Raw genomic sequence first — 19,850 nt, forward strand, 5'->3', positions numbered from 1 at the left:
TAAAAAATCAGCTGACATTTTGAACTTGATTTGAAGCAATCATACTACCTAGCATTATAACAGCTAATATTTATAGTGTCTACTAGTACCAGGAAGTGTGCTTTACAAATATTTCACTTTTATCCTCACAACAACCCTTGGAGGTAGATGCTATTATTCCCATTTTACCATTATGGAAATTGAGAGGCAAAGAGGTAAGGTGACTTGCTCAGGGTGTCACAGGTTTAAAGTAAGCACAGATAGCAAGTGTCTGAGGCTAGATTTGAAATTAGATCTTCCTGATCTAAGGCCCAGCACTCAATCCTTTGTGCCACCTAGGAAATCCTCCACATGGGGATGGGGATATATATAATGGGTGTGTGTGTGTGTGAACAAATATAGTCTTAGACATGGACAATTTTAAAGTAGTAGTATATACTTCATTTAAAATTTATTCCACTTAGACATCAATGAATTAAGACACTATCTTTTTATTTCACTCAGTCCCATTGAAAGGGACAAATATTTAAATGCCATGTGAGAAGTTCTAGAAGCAAGGTAATTTAGTATTTTAGGGTAAGTATACATCTGTAGGTACAGGCCTACTCTTGTACTATACAGACATTCCTAAAGCAAGGCTGGTTTCTGAAGAAGAAAGGTGGTGACAGCACCTGTGGGGTGTGACTTTCTCTTGACAAATAGGTCAGGAGCAGAGATACATGTGGGAGAGAATAGATGAAAGAAGCTTTTTCTTGTACATTTGTAATTCCTAACTTTGAGTCACACACAAAAGTATGAGCATGCTAACGTGCTCAGGATTTAAAGGCATCTAGGTTACACACACACACACACACACACACACACACACACACACACCCTCTTATAGTCTGAATATATAACAGACTGGATTAGATCAAGAGATATCCAAACTCTTATATGACAAGAAATCTACTGCTCCAATATCTGAACCATATCAGCTGAAAATATAAAACATCTGCAACCCAAAGGAACCCTTAAAAACAGTTGTTGCTTTTTTATAGAGGTGAAAAAGTAAATCATACTTTTGTATAAAACCATGAAAGCTCAAGTATAAATAACTACACTGCAACATTATGAAGTGATGTATTTTACTTACTGTTACAACATCAGCAGCAGCCACAGAGTCAATTGTTTGAAGAACAGATGATGGTGTGACATATGAACCAGATGTCAGGGCCTGGGACCCAATTTCATCCAAAAATCCCTCGGAAGACTCAATTAGCATCAGGTATCCAGCTTTTAGTTTGTTTCTGGGCAAGAAAATATTCATTATGAATTTAAGCAACAAATTTTCAAAATATAAACGTTAAGGCTAATTCTTCTAAATGATATATATATATGAAATATAATCTAAATAACTAAAAGTCGTAAAGTGCTCCTATAGTTAGTTGTTTGCACAATGCCTTCAAAATCTTAAAGGACCATAGTTTTTAGTCTATTTTCTTAATTCACCCAGTATTTATTACTTTTACATTCTAAAATCACCGCATACACAATCCAGTAATAACAGCTGTTTCAGTGAAAGTTTCCAACCAAAAGCTGGATAAACTGTCAAGTAGGCTGTAAAGAGGACTCTATTTCAGGTATGGGTGAGATTTTGGGGGGTTCTTTCTTCTAAAAGAAGGCCCCCAATGTGGTTTTTTTGGGGGGAGGGAACTAGTTTTTAAACAAATTTTACTAAATCAAAAAGCCTTTATAATGGCTGTTTACAATTCACAGTACACTAATATGAAATAAACAATATTTCTTTGGTTTTCAGCATTTCAACATTCAGCATTCTTTTTTTCATTGTTGCTGGAACTGTATGCTGATATCTGACTGAGGGCCAGAGCAGAGAATGTGGTTGAGTGTACTAGTAAATATAATAAAGCCAATACGAAATAAGTTTAAAAAGCTGGCCTTAAGTATGGACACACTTTTTTAGGTCCCCCTTTCCCCCCAGGGCCCTACAACTCACATACCAAAGAATGGATTGCCAGATAATCCCCTAATATTTATTTATTTAAGGGTTGGTTTTTTTTTGTTTTGTTTTGCTTTGGAGGGCAATTGGGGTTGACTTGCCCAACCAATGTCACACAGCTAGTTTTTTTGTGTTATGTGTCTGAGGCCAGGACTCCCTAATATTTAACCAGTGAATGTACAACATAACATGTTTTAAATGTAATGGATCCTAAGGGACTCTCAAATTAGTTAAGATGGGATTTTTACCTATAGTAATCTTTTACTAAGAGGTTATGTTATTCTTTTTCTCTGCAATGATTACACTTTTTTTTTTTTTGCTTGCTATGGAAAGACTAAACATATGACAAGATACATTTCAAATTAAGAAAAAAAATGACCATTTTTCAAAACTGGTAACTGAGTTTTTTGTGTTCTGCTATAACTTATAAAGGCTTGTACAACAATAAAATTATTATTTTAAAAAAAGCACACAGCATTTAAAACCTAAATTTTTCTTAATAAAGGTCAAAATGCTTCAGTTTACTCATGTTTCATTGACTGTACAATTGGTATAATGAATCAGCTCTAGGGTCTATGTATACATTTAATAAAATGTGTTGTACAAATTCAAGGACTGTTTGTTCAGTGTAACAGTTCTGAAACCAATGAGGTATGAACGATTAAGTTATATGGTGATTTCCTGGATTCTAATACAATATACCCAATTACTGTTGAGTTATTAACATAAGTGTTAAATGGTTAAAAGGTAATTAACACTACTGGGAGGCAAGAGTTGAACTAAATGGCCCCAGGGTTCGATTGTAAGCTTCTTGGGCAAAGGCTGTCTTTTCACATTTGTAGCTGCAATGTCTAATAAATATTTACTAACTGATTCTATCTATCATTGCATAAAACTTTGAATTCTAAGATCACACACACTCTTAAGTATCCCTAACTTCTTAATAAATTAGGAATGTTAATGTGGCATCTCAATTAGATTCCTAGGAACTTTCAAACAGTAAGTATGTTAACCTAGAAATATGAGAATGATATTGGAATTGGAGGGGAAGGTGTTAGAAAACTTCTTAGAAAAGGCTGACGAGAGCTCAGAAATTGCTGGCCATATAGTAAATGGCTGATCTGGAGGATTTTGCAGCCAAGAGGATATGTCTAATTAGAAGAATAATTTACTTGCTTTACTATTCCAGACCTCTATATAAATCAACTTTTACATAATGCAAATTTGCCTACAGACGTGGGAAATGGAGGGAGGGAGGAAGCACATGTGGGAGACTGGGCCAGAGAAGCAACAACGGGAGGAGGAACACAATTTTGTGAAACACAAGGGGGCTGAACAAAGAAGGAGAGGACAGGCAAACTTGGGAGCTGGGGACGAATATATGATATTTAAGGTTGGAAAACACCCAAAGGCAGGTGGGTGGAGCTGGACAAAGGTCTCCTCTCCCAACTGGACATCTCAAGAAAGCTCCTGGTCCAGTGGTGGTGAGGGTTTTTCTGCTTTCAGCTGGAGGACTTTTTTGGGGGTGGGGTGGATTAGGATGAGGGAAGATCATGGAATGCTAAGCCAGGGCAAAAGTGGAAAGAGAATACATAGTATAGAACAGTAAAATTAAAGTTAACATAGGCAGTTTTGGGGAATGAGTATTTCTTAAAGAAGTCTGTAAAGTCAAATTTACATAATGCAAATTTAAATAGAGAACAGTCTGTATTTTCAAAACTGGATTTTTCCCTGTGAAATTAAAGGTTTTTTTTTTTCTAATTTAATGGAGATATTGCTAGCTGAAGCCAATCTGACATGCTGAGAGAAATGTCAGATTAAAAGGTGTGTAGCTGGATTCCAAACCAACTCTGAACCTCTTTAAAGATCAACAAAATATTTTACATGCAGAAAAAAGAGAAAGATTTTTTTAAAAAGGTGTGCTATGCACTGGGGTCTATTATGGTTCAGTGCTAACCAGAACCATAAGAATGGCAAGATATAATAGACTTTGATCAACTAATATTTATGAAGAAAACTTTTTCCTCACCTAAAGAGTAAAAACACACACACACACACACACACACACACACACACACTCTTTATGCGTACTTAGCTGCTGTGACATCTGCTTCAGGAAGGTTACCATGAGCAACTGCTTTCACCTGGTTGTAAGCAGTCCTGATAACCTAGACAGAAAAGTAAATTTAATGAGTGCTACTTTCTCCATTTTTGTCATACTGGACTTCCAGATGACAATATAACTGGCCACATTTGGTTGTGGAGCTGTTTAGAGGATAATGTTATGGAAATTTACACTTATAAGTACTAGCTCAAAATCTTCCAAAAACAACCAAACCAAACTTCCCACTAGACCATCCTATAGTCTTCCTATCAGTAAATACAATGACCTCCCTCCCTTTGTGGAAGAGTCTTAGAAAACATTAAGGAAACACAATGGAGGAAAGGGTAAGAGGCTACCACAGAATGAAAAGTGTTGATTAAAAAGCCAACTAGAGGTAAGGAAGATGAACTTTCCATTATTTGGGTAAAGAAATGAAGAGATTGTAAAATTAGAGCTGAAAAAATAGGGTACTTTTTTGAGGGGTTAAAGTCTTTTTCTTTGGGCTAGAGGTTTTTAGATACCTTTTGTCTGTTGCATGGAGTTGGGGTCTTTAGGCTTTCTTCAGGGTTTAAGGGAGGAAGTATAAGCACAATATTCCCTTGGATATTTCTTCTTCTAAATCACTCATAGATTCTTCTCATGCCTATTTCCTCACTATTCACTTTTTTTTAAATTAAAAAATCAAATGCTTTATTAACTTCTAGTTTACATCATTCATTTCTGTAAGATTTTGAGTTACAAATTTTCTCCCTGTTTTTCTCCTACCCACGACCCCAAAATATCCCCTCCTCCCATCTGCTCTCTCCTGTATCTTCCCCCATACATCCTCTGACTTTCCAGTAGGGCACAGTGGATTGCCTGTATATCTTATTTCCCAGTTACATGTAAATTAATATTAATAATAGTATATATATATATATGAACATTTGATTTTAAAACTTTGAGTTCCAGATTCATTCCCTTTCTCCCTTGTCACCCACCCTTACTGGGAAGATAAGCAGTTCAGTATAGGTTGTACATGTGTAGCTATGCAAAACATTTCCATAGTGGATGTATTGTGGAAGACTGACTCCCTCCTATCCCACCCCCCACTTGTTCTATTTTCTACTTTGATCTTGTCCCTTTTTCAAAAGTGTGTGCTTCAAACTTCCCTCCCTTCCATCATCCCCCCCCCCATCCTCTTCCCCCTACTCTCTTTTAGGGTGAAATACCCTATTTAGTGTGCATGTCATTCCCTCCCTAAGCCAAATTCAATGAAAATAAGGTTGACCCATTCCCTTTTGCCTTCCTGTTCTTCCCCTCCATTGTAACCATTTTCCCTTGCCTCTTCTATAGGAGATAGTATTCTCCATTCTGTCTCTCCCCATTTCCTCTCGTTATATTCCTCTCTCACCTCTTAATTTCACCTTTTAAGTATCATTCCTTCCTATTAAATTGGTCCTGTGCCCTCTATCTATGTATATCTGCACACATATATACACACATTCACATATGTATTCATACGCCCAAATACCCTCCTATAAAGACATATATATATGTATGTATACAAAAATATATAGGTTTATATTCCCTTCAACTATTCTCATACTGAGAAAAGTTTCATAAGTTACAATTATCGTTTTTCCATGTAGGGATGTAAACAGTTCAACTTTGATAAGTTCCTTATGATTTACCTTTCATGCTTCTCTTGCTTCTTGTATCTGAATCTTAAATTTTCTATTCAACTCTGCTTTTTTTCATCGAGAATGCTCGAAAATCTTATTCCACTGACTGACCATATGTTTCCCTGAAACATGATACTCAGTTTTGCTGGGTAGGTGATTCTGGGTTTTAATCCCAGCTCCTTTGACCTCCAGAATATCATATTCCAAGCCCTTTGATCCCTCAGTGTAGAAGCTGACAGAGCCTGAGTTATCCTGATTTTGTTTCCACAATATTCAAATTGTTTCTTGCTGGCTGCTTGTAATATTTTCTCCTTGATCTGTGAATTCCGGAAGTTGACTATAATATTCTATGAGTTTTCTTTTTGGGATCTTTTTTCAGGAGGTGATTGGTGGATTCTTTCAACCTCTATTTTGCCCTCTGGTTTTAAAACATCAGGGCACTTTTCCTTGACAATTTCTTGGAGGATGATTTCTATGTTCTTTTTTTGATCATGGCTTTCAGGTAGTCCAGTAATTTTTAAATTATCTCTCCTGGATCTATTTTCCAGGTCAGTGGTTTTTCCCATGAGATATTTCACATTGCCTTCTATTTTTTCATTTGTTTGGATCTGTTTAATAGTACCTTGATTTCTCATAAAGTCACTAGCTTCCATTTGCTCCAATCTAATTCTGAAGGAATGATTCTCTTCAGTGAGCTTTTGAGATTCTTTTTCCATTTGGCAAATTTGGCTTTTTAAGGCATTCTTTTCCTCATTGCCTTTTTGAGCCTCTTTTGCCATTTGAGTTAGTCTATTTTTTAAGCTGTTATTTTCTTCACAGTCATAATTTTCTTGCATTGTTCTCATTTCTCTTCCCAATTTTTCTTCCACTTCTCTTATTTGCTTTTCAAAATTCTTCTTAAGGTCCTCTATGGCTTGTAACCAGCTCGTATTTTTCTTGGAAGCTTTTGGTGCAGGAGTTCTGACTCTGTCTTTTTCCTGTTCCATGCTTTGATCCTTTTTGTCCCCAAAATAGGAGTGTAAAGTTGGGTTGCTCTGTTTACTTTGCTTCCCTCGTTTGTTCAAGTTGCCAATCAATTACTTGACTTTTGGGCTTTTTGCTATAGTGGGACTCTGCTACCAGACAGGGGAGCTTCGTTCCAAACTCTGGGGTTTTCTCAGCTGCCAAAGGTACTAGTTGGGTGCCCTCTCTGAAGTCTCCACAAGCTCTGGCAAGCTGGTCACACACACCAAGACCTCTATCCTAGACCAAAATCCAGATCCAAGCAGGTTAAAGCAGGAGCGATTACCCCTCAGACTAGTTGCTTGGTCCCCTGCCAAACTCCAGACCATGAACTGAAGCTGCCATGCGGTGGTGGCTGCACAGCCAGGGCTCCTCAGTGCTTATTGCCCCCGGGGCAGAGGCCGACAATACTTCCAACTATTGGATCCCAAAGTCCACACTGCACTGACCTCTCACTGTGTCCTTAGCATCTGCTGGTTGATAATTCTGGAAACCGCCACAGGTGCTGATGATCCACTGAAGTCCCTCCAGCCAGTGACTGATCAGGCCCGCCCTGGGGCTAAGATTTATGGCTTGTGCAGTGCTGGGATCTGGGGTTGGCTCCCAGAGCGCTGTGCTAGCTGCTCCTTGCTGGGCTGTCCTCAGTGGGAGGTTAGCTTCTCTGTGTCATTTTGTGGGTTCTGTAGCTCCAAAGTTTGTTCAGAGTCATCTTTTACATAAATTGGAGGTGAGAGCTGGAGCCCTGCGGAAGTCCTGTTTCTACTCTGCCATCTTGACTCAGCCCCCCCTCTATCCATTTTCTTTTTAATCTCAATGCAACTGGTTATCCTGTACCTACCACTCTAGGGTAGCTAGGTGGTACAGTGGATAGAGCACTGAGCTTGGAGTCAGGAAGACTTAAAATTTTTTTTTTTAAATTTTCCTTTCTTTTTGGAGGGAGGAAGTCAGGGCGATTGGAGTTAAGTGACTTTCCCAAGGTCACAGAGCTAGTAAGTGCTAAGTGTTTGAGGTTGGATTTGAACTCAGGTCCTCATGACTCCAGGGCCAGTGCTCTATTCACTGCGCCACCTAGCCACCCCTCGTTGCTTCCTTTTTCAAATTATTGCAAACCCTCTATTTAATAATCTGTTCTAAATTATCAGGACACACACAAAGAATGGACTAGGAAATGGTTCACAGCAAGGGTCACATATAGTTTCAATGAAATTTGTCTTAATTGGATCACATCTTTAGTACTGTGTTAAGTTCTTAAAACAGATTTTAAGGTAAGTCATTGATAAACTAAAGTACATATATGTAGGTAAAGGGATGAGGAAGGGCAAAGTAAAGGTAAAGTGAAGGGTTTTGAAACTATGACAAGAATAGCTGAAGCAACGAGAGACATTCAATTTATAGGAAAAAAACCCAGAAGGGATACAGTAAGTTGCTTTCAAGGATGTCATGTGGAAGACAGATTAGACACATTCTACCATGTTTATGGCATTAAAGACGTGGTGAAAGTTATACCAAGGCGGATTTTATTTCAGTATAAAGAGGTTTCTAGTAATCAGGGCTGTCAAAAAATGAAATAGACCATCTTGTGGGACTGTGAGCTCCATCATTAGAAATGTTTAAATAGCAGTTTTATAAAAGATTCAGTACTGACATTGTAAAGAATGAATACCAACTTCTCAGACCTTGAATCTAATTTTGTATAAATATTAAAAAACTCAGTTTTTACTGAGTTCACTTTTATGGTGTTACTAGACTGGTAGATCAAAGGAATTAAAAAAATATAATTTATTATCATTTCAACAAGGCATCTGACATTCTCATATATCCACTGGCAAGGTGGAGCAATGTGCTTTGAAAGATAACAGTTGGCAGATTTATTATATCAAATTATCTTTTTCTCTGTCTTATAAATTGATCTATAAAGGAGGTCTCATAACATACCACAGGGTGTTTATGCCTTTTGACAGTTTTACCAATTACTTATATGGATGACAAAAATGGCCAAGGGAGATATTAACATTCCCCTTTTCTTGTCTTTCAAAAAAAGCTTATATTTAGGCAGTTAGGTGGGGAAGTGGATAGAATGCTGGAAGATCTCAGTTAAAATCCCACCTCAGAACCATTACCTTCTTGGGAAAGTCTTTTAACTTCTCTCAGCTGTTTTCTCCTCATTAAAATGATAACAATAGCATCTACCCTACAGAGTGAGCATCAAAGGAATGCACATAAAGTGCTTCGCAAACCTTAAGGTGCTATATAAATGCTAGCTATTATTATTATATTAATAAATATATAAACTTTAAACATGTGATTAATTGCAATATTCAAACATTTGATATTAAAAAAAATTATTTGGGGGGGGAGGGAGGTGGTAAACTTACATCCTCAGCAATTGCAGCTTGAGATACAGTATAAATTCCAAAGAGTCCAGAATCAGAGTAATTTGCATTAAAGGCTGAAACCTGAAAAAAACAATTCAAGCTTTACTAAACATAGTAAAAAGTCAAAACAGGATATGGGGGAAAAATATTCTTTCTAAGGATGGCCAAAGCCTAGTGTGTTCCTTTCCAAGCAAAGTATTTCATAATCCTACATAGTGAGATAATACACTTTTCCAAAATCCTCTTTTTTTTTTTTTTAAAGCAATTGGGGTTAAGTAACTTGCTCAAGGTTACACAGCCAGTTATTTCTGGGTGTGGTGCTGAGTATCTGAGCCCAGATTTGATCCAGGTCATCCCGACACTGGAGCCGGTGCTCTTACTCACTGAGCCACCTGGCTGCCCCTAAGCAATTGGGGTTAAGTAACTTGCTCAAGGTTACACGGCCAGGTGTTTCTGGGTGGGTGCTAAGTGTCTGAGCCCGGGATTCGATCTCCAGGTCTTCTCAACACTGGAACCGGTGCTCTTACTCACTGTGCTACCTGGCCGCCCCCCAAAATCCTCTTTTTTAAAAGATATTTTTAACCTCACTTTGTGGTCCTAACATTGAGACTCTGTGTTCCCTTCTAAACTACTGTCGGCTTTTTTTTTTTAAGTGACTCATTCATTAGCCATCTTTTCCTCCTCTGTTTTAGTATTACTAACCCTCTCCTTTCTTCTTCCCTAATAAAAAAATAAAAGTCCTTGTCTGTAACAAATATAATCATGAAAGGCAAATCCACACACTGGCTGACTCATTCTGCACTAAATTTCTGAAAAGAGGTGGGAAGCATAATTTGACATTAGCCTTTTGTAGTAGTGATTGGTCATTACACTGATTAAGTCTTTCACATTGTTGTAGTGTTCATACAAACTGTTCTGATTCTGCTCACTTCATTCTCCAACAGTCCATATAAGGCCTCCCAAGTTTCTCTGAATTTTTTCCTCTCATTATCTCTTATGATACAGAAATATTCCATTAATTCACATACCATAAATTGTTCGGCCATGCCCCAGTTGACAGGCAACCACTTTGTTTCCAGTTTTTTGCTACAACAAAAAGTGATGCTATAAATATTTTTGTATGTGTGGGTCCTTTCTTCATTGATCTTTTCAGGATATAAACCTGGTAATGGAGTGGTACGTCACAGGGCATTAAGAATTTAATGATTTTGTAGTATTGTTTCATATTGTTTTCAAGAATTATTGAACCACTTCAGTTTCAGCAACAGAGCAACCAATAATTGACACCAGTTTCACCAACTGTGGTCCTACAACCTCCCAACAACTGTTATTTTATTTTCTGTCATCTTTCCCAGTCTAATGGGTGCAAAGTAAAACTCCAGAGTCATTTTAATTGGATTTCTCTTATTAGTCATTTGAAGCATTTACAAAGTATGATTACCATTTGTCCTTTAAGTTCTGTTCAGTCCATGCATATCTTTGGACCATTTAACCATTGGAAAATCTGTTCTTATTTACACACACACACACTATGTATACACTACATATACACATACATACACACACACTCTCACATTCACTATACTGAGTGGTCTTCACTATACAAGGAAGGTTCCAAAAGCTGTAATACATGAAAACTGCATCAAGACTTTTGAGACTACCCTGTGCAACTCAGACATATGACCTTTATCAGAGAAATCTGTTGCAATTTTTTTTCCAAATTCCATCTTCCTCCTCTAGTTCTAACTACAATAATTTTATTTGTGCACAATTTTTTAAATTTAATGCTTTACCTCTCATTTGGTCAAAAACTCTCTCCATCTACATCCGTGAAAGCTATTCGTTCCTTGTTTTTCCTTGGTGAGGTGTCCTCATTCCTCTTTTAGGTTTACCTATGTTATAACTTTTTGATGGAAATGTAATACTTTAAGTATTATATTTTCCAGTTTTCTTAGGCTTATTACTTCAGTACTTATAAGGATATTTGCACTTTTTACAATGACTCACCAATTGCAATCCCTCTACTATTCCTGGTAGATGTTTTCAAATTGTTGTAACCCTCCTAAATCATCATCCTTTAGCCAATCTAGTTACCTCAGTGAACTTAACTAGGCGGGGCCTCATGCAACAGACTTATAATTTGCATTCATTCATACTTAAAGCTATTCTAGTGTTGTAAGAACTAAGACACTGGAGGACTTTTTTGGGTTTCTTGTATAAAATGTTTTACTCTTTTCTTGATGATTATCATCATTGTAAATATAAATTAATATAATACACATACTATACAGGAATATACTAGATATTTTGCTGAGATTTTAAGGGTCTATGGAAAGTGGCTCCAGAATGCTTTTCTTTTAATAATAATAATGATAAAAGAAATCTCTTAACTTATTTTCTCTTATCCCTCAGTTGATAGTTGCTACTTTCTCAGATTCTCATGTACAATTTTTATGCAAAATTGTTAGATGATGGCCTGAAGCCCCTAAGAAATTAGAATGCATAAAATTTGTGGAAGCTTTTGTGAAAGTGCTCTAAATGTTTGAAGTGGTCAGAAATCCAATACTCAGATAAACAGGGTCTTACTGCATTATTCCAAACATGCAGTGGTTAAAGTTTCCCTAAGTTAAACTTCTTTATCACAAATCCTTAAGCAGTTCCTCATATAAAACTTACACAAACATGCACACACAACCTTCAGACAGCTCAATGCAACATTTGTCTCAACATCTACATAACGAATTGGTCAAATACTGAACCAGAACTATCAAACTGATGTTTAATAAGAAACATTCATTTTGACCTAAGAAAAAGTTATTATTATTAACACTCACTAGAGTCAAAAGGCATAGTAAAGATGAAGGAAATAGTAGGAAGACTACGGTGCAAAAGAAAGAAAACCCTCAATGAAATATATTAAAAAGAATAGTTTTACTTACTGGTCCTACAGGATTAAGAAATAGAAAGAGCAAAGTAAAACAGTTGTAATTGAGTGCTATCGGAGTATCAACTAATCAAAGATGTGCTAAAGCAACAAGAATAATAATGTTCTTTTACTGTTATTTATACTTTATATTATACGGAGTGGGCCTAAAAAGAGCTCTCAGGAAAGGACTGAATGATTATGCTTTGAAGGAACAATGGTTCTTTATGATGACAAAGGGAATTGTGCTCTTTTTTCTTTTTAGGACAAAGATGTAGTTTGACTTCTTGGATGTAGGTCATTTTAGTACTTTGATCCTTGTCAAAAAATGGAACTGTTAAAGAAGTAAAAATAATGAACCTTTAATTACTTTTAATTAGTATTAATTATGTTGCCACTCTCATTTCACCCCAGAACCAGGGAGCTACAGTAGCTACTAGATGAGAAGTAGTGAGAGTTAGAAGTGGAAATGAAGATAGAAAGAAACCTATGTTAGACAGAGGGCTAGCTGGAATCTACAAGGGTCCTAAACCTTTAAGGTTAAAAAAAAAATAGCTCAGGGGAGGCTAGGTGGCGCAGTGAATAGGGCACTGGTCCTGGAGTTAGGAGGACCTGACAAATCCAGCCCCAGATACGGAAAAATTAGCAAAACACAAAAAAATTAGTTGTGTGACCTTGGGGTAAGTCACTTAACCCCAATTGCCCTACCTTACCCCATCAAAAAAAAATAGCTCAAGGGGGAGGAAAAATCTAAGAAATAAATGTTTAGCATACAGTGTGAATTTCTGACAGTTCTGAGTGAAAGAAGTGAAAACTTCTCAAACCATATTCTAAAATCTAGAGGGCTTTTTGTGGGAAACAGGCCCAAGTTCCCCTTCACCAGTTATCACATGATTTACAAGGACTCAAAACTCAGAGTGGTAGGGAATCACCCCTCTCCTCAAGTGACACCTCAGCATAAGATATGCCAAATAAGGACAGAAGTTGTTTCTCAAATGTACATTGGGTAGTCTACTGTTTCCTTGTTCTGGTACTTGAGGCATATTGCCTGCTTAGATTGTGCACCTGACTTCTAGCTAATGGAAGAAAAGGGTCAGCAGGAGGGTGGGGAGAATTCCACACTAGGGCTTTATAACTTCTTGGGCTCTATAACTTCGACATTTCCTTTTGTAAATTGCTTCTCCTCCCTGACCATTTGTCAGGAGGGTGGCCCTTTCTTGAGATCATAATAAACCATTCTTTTCTGCTTCCTACCTTGAGAACCCTCTGAGTATTATTTGGGTAAGGATCTCTGTTGCACACAGTTTTGGGGTACACACAGTTTTAAATATTCTTTTTTTCTTTTGTATTGGAGCACCTGGAATAGATTTTACATCAGAGAAATGGGAAAGGAGAGGGATATATCAAAGTAAGCAATGATTATTTCTTCAATTTTAAAAAAGTTTCCCTAAGATGTCTTAAATCTTAATAATTTTTCAAGCCTTCCCTCACAACAATATTCTAATACTGAATCTTTGAAAATAAAAGTAACAAATGTTTATACTAACATCAAATGGCTGGTTTGTTGCCTTGGCTATAGCCTGATGCAGCTGGCTGCTGGTGTTGCTGCCCCTCTTAACATGAGGCCCTGCACCAAGAACATGCTGAAGGACACTAAATGCATTTGCCTCTGCACTTCCAGAAGTGGCCCCCTCGGCTACGATGGCAGCATGGACGAGACTGTCACCATTCTGCTCTCGAATTTCTCCTGGGGTGGGAGGAAAACAAAAGGTTAATCAGGTTTTTTGTTTTAAACTTCTCATTAAATCCAAGTTTTGCCCTCAAATCAACTTGACCTCCATAAAAGTAATAGTACATACAAAAATGAAGTGATAACTAAGATAATTAATTGGTCCTTTTGTCCCTTACCTACATCCCCCTGCAGTATTGACTGTTCGATTATACCTCAACTAGGACTACTGAAGAGACAACACAGGGGCAAATTCTTCCTTTCTAAACTAGCTAATCCACTCATTACTGCCAAATATCGACCTGAAGATATTATAGATCTTATTTAAAAGGCTAAGTTGGCAATTTAAAATAAAAAAAAAAAAAAAGGTACTAAGTGGAATTACCAGACTCTTTTTCATCTCCTATCACTTAGGTGCCTTATGCCATTCTCTTCCTTCACCCCTATATCACATGAAGTGACCTTGGCAAGGCTAACCCCTCTACTAATCTAAATCTATGATACCATTCTATCTCCTCCAAGAGACTGCCCCTTCTGTTGTCCCCACTCTCACTCATTTTCAGTCTCTCTCTGCCTACTGGTTCATTTCCTATTGCCTACAAACATGCCCATGTCTCCTCTATTCTGAAAAAAAAAAAAAAGCCCACTTGATCCTTCCATCCTTGATAACTATCATCTTATATGTTTTCTGTAGCTAAATTCTCTGAAGAGGCCATCTCTGACAAGCATCTCCACTTCCTCTCCCCTCTCTCTTCTTAACCTCTGGCAGTGTGGCTCCTGACCTTATCATTCCATCAAAACTGCTCTTTGCAAAGTCACTAATGATCTCTTAATGTCAAATCCAATGGCTTTTTCCCAATCCTCAATCTTCTTGACCGTATATAGCCTCTGACACTGCTCGTCATTCCTTGTGGATATTTTTTCTCTAGGTTTTTGGGACACCACTCTGTCACAGTTCTTATCCTACCTATCTGACTGTTACTTCTGGGGTCTCCTTTGTTGAATCATCTGTCCTGGGGCCTCTTTTCTTCTCTTTTATACTACTTGGTGATCTCACCAGCTCTCACTGAATTGGCCATTTCTATGTAGATGATTCTCAAGTCTACCTCTCCTGCATGAACCTTCAGACTTCTGGGCTTGTAATCTTGCATCTCCAAATGTCTTTTAGACACCTTAAACTGGCTGTCCAATAGACATCTTAAAAGTCAATATATCCAAAACAGAATTAAAAAAATTTTTTTGGAGGGGGGAAGGTAGTTAGAAGGATTGGGGTTAAGTGACATGCCCAAGATCACACACATGGCTAGGTTTTTTGGTGTTAATTGTCTGGAGCTGAATTTGAACTCATGTCCTCCTGACTCCAGGGCTGGTGTTCTAGTCAATGCACCACATAGCTGCCCCCCAGAATTTATTATTGATTCCCCTAAAAGTTCATTCCCCTTTGGAGGGCAATACTGTCTTCTTAGTCCTTCAGGCTTGCAACCTAGGAGTTATCCTGGATTCATCACCCTGTTCTGCCCTACTTCCCACCCCAATCCATGCTATTGCCAATGCCTGTCAATTTCACTTTTGCAACTTCTTTCAAATACAACCCCTTCTCTTCTCTGACTGCCACCACTCTAGTGCAGGCTCTCATCACCTCACATTTGGACTACTGCAATAGCCTACTACTGGTGGGTCTGCTTCAAGTATCTCCCCACTCTAATCCATCCTCTATTCAACCACTCAAGTGATTTTCCTAAACTGTAGATCTGATCATGTCACTCCTCCATACCTCCCCATCACCCCCAGTAAGCTCCAGTGGCTCCCTATTGCCTCCAGGAGAAAATAACAAATCTTCTGTTTAGCATTCAAAGCCCTTAGTAACCTTGCCCTCTCCTACCTTCCACTCTTTCACCTTATTCCCTTGACTGGGACACTTTGATCCGGTGACACTGATCTCCATTTTTCAGTTTTGGTCATTTTCGCTGCCTGCCCTGCATACCGGGAATGCTCTCCCTCTTCCACTGACCACTGACTACTACTAGCTTCCTTTAAGTCCCAACTAAAATCTTACCTTCCCCAACCTCTCCTCATTGTAGTGGTTTTTCACTATTTATCCTGTATATTGCTTGCTTTGTACATACTTTTTTTGCATGTTGTCTCCCCCATTAGACTGTAAACTCACTGAGGGCAGATACTGTCTTTTACCTCTTTCTGTTTCCCCAGCACTTAGCACAGTGCCTGGAACAATAGCAAGCACTTAATAAATGTTTAGTGATTGAGGATGGGATAATTTTGTCCAAACTGTTCATTTTACAAGGAAACTGAGATCCAGAGAGCTGAACGAATTTATCCAATGTCATATAGCTGGTGCAAGTAAAGTAGGTCATTCCCTTCATATTCCCCATGACAATGGTAACACCTAACACAAGAGCTCAGAGAGGTGACTTACCCCATGTTCAAAAAGCTAGCAAATATTAGAGATAAGGTTCTACTGACTCTAAATTCAGCATGTTTTCCATTATATTACACTGCCTGCACATGAATTAGAAGAGATAAATTTTATGTCCTATGATAAAACCACGCCTAACCAAAAATACCTCCACGGTAGTGAGCCTTTGAACCAGACATGCCAAGTCCACCCCTCATGTTCAGAAACTGCTCAGCAACTTGCTTCAGGACAGCATGGCTTATACCTGCAGATACATGCCAAAACTGGAGCTTATGAAATGGAAATTCAAACAGGCTGCTTATAAAGTTAAGTATCAGATTCTGACTTAAAAACCATCATTAGAAATTGAACAAAAGGTAATCACAGTATTTAAAGCCACTGACTAAAGGTCTCCCATTTAACTGTAACCCATTATTCAAATCAGATCCCACACTGTATTCAGGCTATGGTTTATATTAATTGATAGACATCAAAGATAGCTAAATCAAAACTTACCAAGTCCAACCAGAGCCATTCTTGCACTTGTAAAATTGTTCTGTATATAGTAATGAAGCTAAAAAAGTAAAAACACTTTAGGTTATTTTGACATTAATAGAAACAGCTAAACCAAAAAATAGTTATAGTTCTGCTTTAACACTTGTCTTGAATATGCAAATTTTGAGTTTGCTTATGCTTGATTTTGTCTATGAGAAAAACAGTCAACATAGTAAACTGCACCCAGGTGAACCAAGCCCCAAAGGAATACACAAAATGTGTACACTTCAAAAATCTACCAGCTACTACACACCTAAGGTAATGATGTGTTATCCTACAAAAGACAAATAAAGGGAATAAGCATTTATACAGTGCCCAATACATGCCAGGACAGTACTGTGCTAAGCACTTTGCAAATATTCTCTGCAAAATTGTGTTTTCCTATTCTTTCCTATTTGTGAACCGTTATATGTGCAAACTCACCATATATCAAATGTGTCTAAGTGCTGTATTTATAGTATGTCTTTTGGTGAAGCAGGAGGGAATGTACTGGTCGGTATCCATAAACTCAACCCCCATCTTTTGCCATGCATAGGAACACATATGTTGAGTTATAGCAGAACTGATTTTTAGAGTTAGAAGGAACCTTTTAGATCATCTAGCCCAAACCTCTCATTTTACAAACCCATTAGGTACATTTTAAGTTGTACTGAAGTTTTATTTTATCACATTACATTTGAAAGAATTGGGTCACTGGAAATATTACCATTGTACAACAATATTGTTGTAATGGTATTTAACTTACATAACAGATTGTCTCTGTAGAGGTGGTAGTGAAATAAACTTATACTACTTGTGTCCCAGGGATCAAAAGTGTGAGTGACCCAAAAGGCAACAGAATCTTGATCCTTCTTGACTTATCCAACATCTGACACTGTGACTACCTTCTCTGCTCTCTGGGTTTCAATGCCCTACTTTCTCTTGTTTTTCATCTCCTTTATAGGACCTTCATCCATGTCAGTACCACCTTCTGTCTTCTGCTGTCCTAGTTGCTAAAATCTTGCCTTCTAGTATCTTGTATCTATCATATACATATATGTATTGTATATATCATATACATATATGATATACAATACTTTGTATCTATCTATTTATGTATGTGTTGTTTACTCCCCTTAGACCCTTGAGGAAGGGATAGTTATTTTTACTTTTGACCTTTTTAAAGGACAGTACCTCACAAAAGTAAGCTCTTAATAAATGCTTGTTGAATGATATGGGGCTTCCTGAACCCAAGCTCTTATGAACCAATGTTAAGCAAAAGAGAAGGGGGAAATGTGGCCTGTTTTCTTGTAGTGGCTGATTAAAAAGGAAATGAGGATAAATCTTTAATTTCTAGCCAGGTAAACTTTGAAGTCCTCCTGACTCCAGTGCCAGTACTCTATTCACTGGGCCACCTAGCTGCCTCCCCCCCCCCCCCTTTTTTTTGGAGCAGGGAAGGTCAGGCACATGGAAACAGATATCACTTCTACCTTCTCCCCACTGATAATCTGGACTCTGCCCTCAGCTTTTTGTTTGTTTATACTGCTAAGACCTCAGCTTACATGCCACTTCCCAGATCATTTCACATTATGCTCCCTCTACTTGGACCATCCTTCCCACCAATAACCCAGACTTCCTAAATCACGAGCTATCCAAATGTGAAATTAGTTAATTTAGGAGATAGTAGCTACCTCTCTCTTTTTGAGACTCAGACTCCCTTTCTTTTCCAGGCTTGAAATACAGCAGCTACTCACAAGGCATAATCCCATTAATTATTAGGGCAGAAGCTTTGACATGGGTCAGTTCATCCATCCAGGAAGCAACCCCCTCCTCTGATATTGGTGCTGAACTTGGTGCAGACACCTAATCATCTTTAGCTCTACTGCAGTTCAGTTCACCTAAGTAAAAGCAATCTATGAGATTCATCCTCTTTGGCAGCAAGGACTACAGGCATGTACCAAGCACTAGACCTGGCACTGAGGAGTTTCTCAATTACCAGTTTTCAAGCTATGAATGATCAGTTGTTAGAGAAGTTTTAAAGGAGATTTTCATTCATGAGGTATTGGTTGGACTAGTTGGCCAATGGAGTTCCCTCCCAACTATGAGATTGTGTAAAATACCTGCCCACCCCCTGCCAGATGCCAAGCCTAGGATGACACATCAGACAAGAGAAGGCAGTGCTGTGATATCTAAACTCAAAAGGCTCCTCAAAGCAGGAACAGGGTAGTAACTTCTAAAGCACACCGATTTCCCAGTGAAATGACATTAGGGCATATAATTTAACAATAAAAATTCAGACAGGACTTTCTAAGTAGGCTTTTGCTAAAAGTTAAATTTTTTAAAGAAATAGAAAAATTTTCTAAAAACAGTAATAGCTGATAAATACCAAACTTAATATGAAAGCAACAGCATTAATTACAAAATGTTATATTATTACCTCTTCTGGAGTAATTTTCCCAATCTTATAATCAGGACAATACAAGGAATTAGAAAGAGCATTCCGATAAGCTGCAGCATGCAGATTTTCAATCACACCTACAACAAAGAGAGGGGAAAAAACCCAAACCCATTTATGAAAATACAGATTAAAGTGAAGATAGTAAAGAAGTGAGGAAAAGGAGGGCCTATCTGGCCCTCTGACTGTTCTACTCTGCTTAAGGATTTTTGGACTTGAAATTTATGGTTGCCTGTCAGCAAATATAAAATTCTACTTGCTGGCAAAGGAAATGAAAGCTATTGGTAGCAAGTTTTTTTTCTTTTTAATGTGTCACACTCATTAGGAGCTTATTATTTCAAGGTAATAATGCTGGCATGCTGGCAATGTACTTACTACTTCTATCTCTTCCAGGACTACAACACTAGAAAAACCACTAGTCCCTAGGCATCAAGAGATCTGATTCTGACCCTAACTCGGTGAATTTCAAACTGTGTGACCTTGCCTAAGCCATTTAAACCTATTAGACTAGTTTCTTCATCTATAATAGGAAGAATTGTATTAGATGATCTCTAAGGTCCCTTTTAGGTGTAAAATTTCATTGTCTAACTTTCTTGACACAAGTCAATAACATATTTTTGTTTTTCTTCATACAGCTCAAAAGTAATCCAAGTCTGAGTCCTTTACAATAACT

General features: G+C 37.7%; 1 protein-coding gene across 1 annotated transcript in view; it reads right to left on the reverse strand.

The window, feature by feature from the left end:
• The window catches only part of UQCRC2 (ubiquinol-cytochrome c reductase core protein 2), a 28,440-nt gene that overhangs the window by 552 nt on the left and 8,038 nt on the right, over window positions 1-19,850 (reverse strand). Inside the window, exons 7-13 of the mRNA XM_069084940.1 lie at window positions 19,160-19,257; window positions 16,705-16,762; window positions 16,358-16,453; window positions 13,594-13,793; window positions 9,124-9,204; window positions 4,070-4,146; window positions 1,115-1,268 (exon numbers count right to left, since the gene is read on the reverse strand). Coding sequence (XP_068941041.1) covers window positions 1,115-1,268; window positions 4,070-4,146; window positions 9,124-9,204; window positions 13,594-13,793; window positions 16,358-16,453; window positions 16,705-16,762; window positions 19,160-19,257 — 764 coding nt within the window. The remainder of the gene's footprint in view (window positions 1-1,114; window positions 1,269-4,069; window positions 4,147-9,123; window positions 9,205-13,593; window positions 13,794-16,357; window positions 16,454-16,704; window positions 16,763-19,159; window positions 19,258-19,850) is intronic.

The sequence above is a fragment of the Petaurus breviceps genome, unplaced genomic scaffold (genome assembly GCF_028583685.1).
Source record: "Petaurus breviceps papuanus isolate PSGF00001 unplaced genomic scaffold, PetGlider_PUasm1.0 175, whole genome shotgun sequence".
Taxonomy (NCBI): Eukaryota; Metazoa; Chordata; class Mammalia; order Diprotodontia; family Petauridae; genus Petaurus; species Petaurus breviceps.